Below are 7833 nucleotides of genomic sequence, written 5' to 3'. Positions count from 1 at the left end.
GCTGGCCTGGGAAGAAACGTGTGTGTCACTTCGCCTTAATTCAGTCTTTTTCATCTGACTGCACAAAGCCAGAAGAGTCAAGCCAATTTTTCCATATGACCATCAGCTGCCCCAATGGGAACAAACTCTGTGTAACACCAAATCACAGGAAATCATCACCTGCTTAACCTATTATAACAAAACCCATGCTATTACATAAAGAGAACACACAGTTTCCTCTTGAGCCAGGCTAATTCTCCAAGAAAAATCAAACAAAACATTTAAATGCGTTTAGGTGAGAATGTAAAACTTTTTTTTTTTGCATCATTTAGACGTCATTATTAAATACAATGTTTAGCAGTTTATATGCACTCAAATAGCCTACTCTACAGCTCAAAGGTGTGTTCAGTAAAATGTGTTTATGCTCAACAAATATAGTACAAACAGTAATGTTTTTAAAGGGTATTACAGTTTAACAGTTTTCTGTTTTAGTATATTTTAAAATGTACTTTACTTCTGTGATGCCAAAACCGAATTTTCAGCAGCCATTTGTTCAGTTTCACATGATCCTTCAGAAATCATTTTAATATATTTTTTAACAATATCTGTAACAATATTTATGTATTCACTGTTATTTTAATCAGTTGAATTAACCCTTCCTGAATAAAAAAACAATAAAAAAAAAACAGTTGTTTGAATATAGAGTATGAAGTTACTTAATTTAATTTAATGAAATTGTAAATATGTCAGGACTAACTGGAAATAATTGACTATGTTGCATTAATATATTGTGCTTCATTACTTATTCATTAACCTTATTAACGACCTCAATTTACTTCTATCCACAATCTAAAGTACCAGTTCTTGTTCCAGTTTGGCACAACATCAACAAGCTTCTTAAATTGCTGGACTTGACTCATTATTGGTTTATCTAAGCTGCCCAAGCTTTACTTGATATGGAAGTTCACACTCTGGTTGGGAGACTTGATGTTTCCACCATGACCTTCACAAGAATGTCCTTGTGAAAGACATGGACTTTATGTGCTGTGAAATATTTAATTGAGACACTGGGACAGTTCCCAGTTATTACAATGAGCAGTTGTTCAAAGAGGCTCATAACAGATGGATTGAGTGTCATTCCATGAGAGCTTTTTAATTTGTCGCACTGAATAAGCACCTTGTCGCACACCACGTACCCATACAAACCTCCACAGGACTTAATCAGTTGTGAGATGCCACAGTAAACACAAACCTATCATATTCCTGTTTGCTGCCAGGATTAAACCTGGAAACGCTCCACAGTTCTGATGTAGGATGATTACATAAAAGTTACCATGAGAAGACAGAGACCTCTTTGAAAGCAGGACAGTCTCATGCTAATGAACCCAATTGTCCTTTCACATGCTAAGCACTGTCTGTATACTGAAGATAAATACATTTCATGGATGATTTATAGTTTTTGCAGCATAAGCCTCCTTCAAGAGGTGTTTTGATGCAGAAAGTCTTTTGAAAGTCATTTAGCATAAAAAGCTTCTGACACATTACCTGTTTTTCTGTTGAGTCAGGTCTTCTCAAGTGACTTTGAGGTCCATTCTGACCAGTTTGGATGAGATTGTGTGTTTAGATTATGTTTGTAGCACTGCATCAAGGTTGTTTACATGTCATTAGCCTCAAGGTAAAGTTTTCAACCCCCAGTCAGGGCCTAATCATGACGTGTGCGTGGAGGCATTTATTTGTGGTTTATTCTCCTCTTGGTAGTTCTCTGCTTCTTTACTCGCCATCATTGACTGAATGAGGCTACACAGTGTTAAAGAATATTGTTATTATATAGGTACAAACTGTAGTACACATTATATCTAAACGGCTAAAAAGCTGCAGAATTTAAAACAATGTCCTTTTCAGGTGGTTTGGATGTAAGGCCCGCCTCTTGTGATGTCAGCAGAGAATCACTGGGGTTTTTGGGGACATTATTTAAAGGACTAGCTCTTTCCTCAATATTCAGACACCTCTGGAATATCATCCATAACGGAATTAAATTATTTTTTTCTATAAAACTTTTAAAGCTGAGGAAACAGCATCCTACACAATATCTGTAAGTTGGATTTAATCTTCATAGCTTGATGATTTTTGGCTGTTTGGTGCTTTTTAATAGAGATAATTTTATATATCCAGATATGACTTAGATTTTTTCTTCTCCATTCGTTCTCTCTCTCCTTCTCCCTCATTCGTGAGCGGATTAACTGAAGTATGCAGTTCCAAAGGAGCTGTTTGTGATGGATGTGTCTGGGGAGATTACATTTTTCCTGTATCATATCTGATTTCTCATCTGTGCGCAAAATAAATATTACAACACCCAGATCAAAGAAAAAAGAAGAATGTCAAAGCCTTAGACAATTTTTAAGAAGAAAAAAAAAACCTTTATAAAAATGATTGAAAAATGGGGTTTATTCATTGTTGCATGGTATATTGTTCTTTTGTCTCTACAGATATCTTCATTAACCATGTCGATGTGGTTTGCTGTACTTCATGTATTAGGTAGGAAATTAATTTGTTCAAAGTGATTGTTACCAAAAATTTCTTGTGTTATTCTGGATTATTACCATGATGCACAGATTTCATTGCATTGTTTAATTAATTTCCCCCCACAGGTATTCTGTCTTTGACCTGTTGCACATTTGGATCTGATTTAAATGGTCAGTGAATTCCATTTTTAATTTTTTTATATCTATATATATATTATATATGTTATATATATTATTTATATATATATATATATATATTAAATAAAAGTAACTGAGTTACATTAGAGAAAATATGAAACTTTTTTTTCTTTTGAAAATATATTTTTTAAAAATTAGGGCCACTTTATTTACATTTTTATGTAACAAATGTCAAACACTTTTTAATTCTTTTAATTTAGTTTATTTTGCATTAATGAATTAATAGTAAAGAGACCATTTGTGGAAAAATTGTTTTCAAATAGTTTTGTATAGTTGTAACATATTTGTTTTAATTGACAGATACATAATCATTATATGAGTAATATCTTACATTGTACATTTCTTAGTTCCGACACCAATTAGCTGTGGAACCCGTGCGGTGGATCTACCAGACACACGTCAGATAGTGCTCTGCCCAGCAAACTGCACTCTCTGGAGTCTGTCAGTGTTTGGTTCAGGAGTATATGCCTCTATTTCCAGCATATGTGGAGCAGCAATACACAGGTACAATCACAGAAATAATGATAAAGTTACTTGCTAGAATCACGTAAGAATCTCAGAAAGCAAGGAACATTTTTGTCTGTCATCCAGAGGAATCATAGGTCTATCTGGTGGACCTGTGGAGGTTCACGGGCTGCAAGGGAGGACAAACTACCTCAGCTCTTACGCTCATGGCATCCAGTCTCAGTCCCTGTCCCAATGGAGCTCATCTTTCACTGTGGCCAGTAAGTGGAGACAATTACTAAGTCTGTTTTGATTTAGAATTTGTAGATTTGTATACAAATGTAAAGTTTTATAGACAATTGTGTTTACTCACTGTCTCGGCACAGTTCAAAATAAAAATATAATTTTATAATTTACTATAGAATTTCAATATAATTATATTAATATTGTATTTTAACAATAATATTAGAATTAGTGTAATCAGAATATCATATAATACCTTGTTCTTGGTGAACTTAACATAGACACTTACTCAACATAATGGAGCTGTTTAAAAAAGATGTGCTACTAATCTCAATAACTATGTCATAATGTTAGGAAAAGTGTGGCCAGTTGATCTATATAAATAATATAGTGTATAGAATATAAAAGTGAATTAAAGTTGTTTATCAACACAGATTTATCAGGTTACATTTTCTTCTTCTTCTCAGGAACAATTAGCTTGCCTTTGGAAGTGTCCAGCCAAACCAGCAGTTCTACTAATGTTGCATCTGGAGCAGGTAACAAGCGTTTAAATAACTGGAAACAATTGACGTGTAGTCTCATTTGTAAATCACTGTGGATAAAAGCGTCTGCTAAATGTCTAAATGTAAATGTAGTCTACACTGAGTATCCCTGCTTCTCCCTTGCAGCCAAGAAACCAGTCAAAAAAACAGTGAAGAAACCTCCTCCTCCAACAACAGCAAACAGGGGTCTGTATGACCTGATTTTCTAATCCAATTTAAATTGTTAGTCAAAGCAAAATGATGATCATAACAAGAAAGAGCTGTGTAAATGTTGTTCCAGATTGCCCAGTCGATATGGCTTTGCTGCTGGATGGGAGCTACAACATTGGACAGCGGCGGTATAATCTTCAGAAGAACTTTGTCAGTAAGCTTGTAGCCATGCTGAAGGTTGGAACGCCAGGTCCTCATGTAGGAGTGGTGCAAACCAGGTCATCTGGCCAAATCCTAGTTGTTTGTCACATGGCTGTTTAGCAATTTTTTCCTTTGTCAGTGAGTGTAACTTCATGTTTTTCTTTCCAGTGAGACACCTCGAACTGAATTCTACTTGTCAAACTATACAACAGCCAAAGATCTGACTTTTGCCATCAAGGAGATCCCATACATTGGGGGCAATACCAATACAGGTCTACAAGCTCACCTTCTATTCACATTTCAAATGAATGATTGAATGATTGGATGAAATGAATCTAGAGCATATCAATTAAATCATGCTAATTTATTTATTTTATTTTTTTCGGGGGAAAAGTGACGGTAAGGCATTTATAATGGAAATCAGTAGGTCTCAGAACATGTTAAAATACACAGTTTTGAAAGTACAACTACAAGACAGTTCATTCAAAGATGAAAAGTCTGTCATTTTCTCACCCTTAAGTTGTTCCAAACCGGTATGTATTTCCTTCCTGTGTTAAACATAAAAGAAGATATTTTGAAGAAGTTGCTGGTGCCCACTGACTTCAATAATGCATAAATGGTGACAGAATTTAATTTTGGACTGAACTACTCTTTAAACATTTAAAGTCAATATGAAAGGAACAGCAACTTTGCCTATTTTTGCAAAATAAAACATTATAAAAATAAAACAGTCATAAACATTCCTGAACGAAAGAGCAATTTTTTAAACAAACTGGTTGAGTGAATGATTCAATTACTCAAATGCAGCTATTTGTTTTGTTCCTGAAGGAATCAAGTTTTGTGGAACTGTTGGAATAAATTAATCAATAATTTAAAAAGAGAGCCACTTGTTGCTACGTACTGGTATAACAATGTAGCATGCAAAAATTTTCCCGTTTGTGCTTTGAAACCTTTAAAATGCCTTGCCCCATAGACTTCCGTTGTAAATGCATTACTGTAAATGCATTACTGTTTTTTTAACTTGTTTTTACAGTCAGTATGCTTTTGTTTGATAGTTGACAGCATGTCATAGTTAGTGTCATTATAGAATATCTTGTGTTAAACTCATTCCTTATATCTCTGACACATAATGGCTTTAGTTGGATTGATTTATTATTGAAGATGCTTTGGCTTCAGTAAGCAGAACTGGGCAGACTTGAGTTATTGCCTTTTGCACAGGTAAGGCCATACTACACACTGTGAGGAACTTCTTCAATCCGGATTTTGGTGTTCGGAGAGGTTACCCACGGATCATTGTGGTGTTTGTCGATGGGTGGCCTTCTGATAATGTGGAGGAGGCAGCAATTTTAGCCAGAGAGTCTGGTATTAACATCTTCTTTGTGTCTGTCGCCAAACCTGCTCCTGAGGAGATGAGCCTGGTGAGCGAGCAAGACTTCATGAGAAAGGTAAGATGTTTCACATATGAATTCATGGAGAAAAAAAAACAATCTTTTTCGGTAACATCTGAGTTTTTCTGAAATCCATTTATACCGACATATATCTGACAGGCGGTGTGCAAGGACAACGAGTTCTTCACCTTCACCATGCCCAGCTGGTTCAGCACCAACAAGTTTGTGAAGCCACTAGCTCATAAACTTTGCTCCATTGATCAGATGCTCTGCAGCAAGACATGCTATAACTCAGTGAACCTGGGCTTCCTGATCGATGGCTCCAGCAGCGTAGGTGATGGGAACTTTCGGCTCGTTCTGGACCTTCTTGTCTCTATCGTGCGCAACTTTGACATCTCTGACATCGGCTCTCGCATCGGTGCCATTCAGTTCACCTACGACCAAAGGATGGAGTTCAACTTCAATGACCACACCACAAAAGATAATGCTCTGAGGGCTCTGCAGAACATCCCATACATGAGCGGAGGAACGGCGACGGGAGACGCCATCAACTTTGCAGTGCGGAGTCTCTTTAAACCCCGCACAGGCCCCAACAGGAATTTCCTCATCATCATCACTGATGGACAGTCTTACGATGATGTGAGAGGGCCGGCTATGGCCGCCCAGAGGGAGGGTACGCTTTTTACATTGACATTTCATTTAGAACCTGGGTTTGCAGGCCCCTGAGGGACCAGGGGGTCGGTAGAGAAGATCATGTCCTTATTTAAAGTTATAATTAAGGGTTACCAACAAAATCAAGTCTTATTTTTATAGTGATGGTCCATGAGGTGGTAAGGGCGTAGGTGGGGGTCCCTGGGTCTGAAGTTCTAGAACATTTAAGAGCTCTAAAATGTACTTTATCTCTAATGCACAAAATATCAATACTGCATTTACAAAGTAAACATGAGTGATGAAATCTTGACCATGTTCTAATTGTTTCTTCACAGGAATCACTGTGTTTACAGTGGGGGTAGCTTGGGCTCCGATGGAAGATCTGAAGGCGATGGCGTCCGAGCCCAAGGAAAGCCATGTGTTTTTCACTCGCGAGTTCACCGGCCTGGCACAGTTCCAGCAGCCCATCGTACGGGGCATCTGCAGGGACTTTACAGAGTTCAATTAGACAGTGCAACTGCTTGAGTGCAAGAACAGAAAGTAAGGAGTGCAGGAAAGGAAGGAGAAAAAAAGCTTAAGCCTGAATAAGAAATATCACCTTTGTCTTTTGCAGAAAAGGGGATTTGAATGGTTTTGTTATAAAGGTATTGGTACGTTGATCCAAAGGATTTTACAGCTTAATTGAGAATGTATCACACAGTATTGTATGTCAACCTCTCTATAATGTGGAGAATGTAATTATTTGTGATTTATAGTCTTTTTTTCTTTATGTTCCTGGTGAAAAACATTCACTTGCTGCTTCTGGCACGTCTTTTTTTTTTTTCCTGTGGAGGGGTCACTGTAACAAAAGGCTCTTTTCTATTAATTTCGGGACTTGAAGATTCAGTTCGTTATGCAAGGTTGTGCACAAGATAGTACGCAAAAGCAATCGTGATGAAGACTGTCAGTGAAACAGCGCCCTCATATGCATCCTGATGGCAGTACACAAATACACAGCTTTCATTCACACAAATGCATACATAGATCTGGGTTATGTAATAAAATATAGTCCTTACCAGGAGCAGCAAATAATATACATGCACTGTAGTACAATCACAATCAATCACGTATGTCTGGGTGTGCGATGAGAATTACGGTTGAAAATTTAACGTTTTGATTATATATATCATGTTTTCTTTTTCTTAAATTATGCTTTCATGTATTTATCGAACCTATTTTCTGTGTACCTTTCCATATGCATGCTTTACTGTCTCACGTAATGAAAACTGATGAGCGTCAAACTGCTTGTACATTTGTTTATAATTTATTACTTTCTTCTCAATAAAGGACAAGTGTTTGAACAACTTGACCAGCCGAACATCGTCCTCATCTGAACAGGTTGAGCATCATCAGAAACTAGATCATATTCAAATTACACGTGTATTAATTTGTGTAGCGGTTTGTTCAATCTGAGTCTCCCTCTGTAGAAACACAATCTTAATTAAAATCGTGAATCCTGGCAATCTTCATTCGTCA

General features: G+C 36.8%; 1 protein-coding gene across 1 annotated transcript; it reads left to right on the top strand.

Moving 5' to 3' along the window:
- The first annotated feature begins 1985 nt into the window (after nt 1–1985).
- On the top strand, nt 1986–7666 carry coch (coagulation factor C homolog, cochlin (Limulus polyphemus)). The gene is made up of 12 exons (XM_042742445.1): nt 1986–2071; nt 2466–2514; nt 2628–2672; nt 3047–3203; nt 3291–3424; nt 3854–3922; nt 4055–4114; nt 4209–4356; nt 4448–4551; nt 5498–5724; nt 5827–6340; nt 6654–7666. Exons 2-12 carry the CDS (start codon nt 2481–2483, stop codon nt 6824–6826), a joined length of 1665 nt encoding a protein of 554 aa, XP_042598379.1. The 5' UTR covers nt 1986–2071; nt 2466–2480; the 3' UTR covers nt 6827–7666.
- The last annotated feature ends 167 nt before the right edge of the window (nt 7667–7833 follow it).

This window comes from Cyprinus carpio, chromosome B17 (assembly GCF_018340385.1).
Source record: "Cyprinus carpio isolate SPL01 chromosome B17, ASM1834038v1, whole genome shotgun sequence".
NCBI classification, from domain to species: domain Eukaryota; kingdom Metazoa; phylum Chordata; class Actinopteri; order Cypriniformes; family Cyprinidae; genus Cyprinus; species Cyprinus carpio.
Note: the sequence above shows the minus strand (reverse complement) of the source record. Positions and strands in the feature narration are given on the sequence as shown.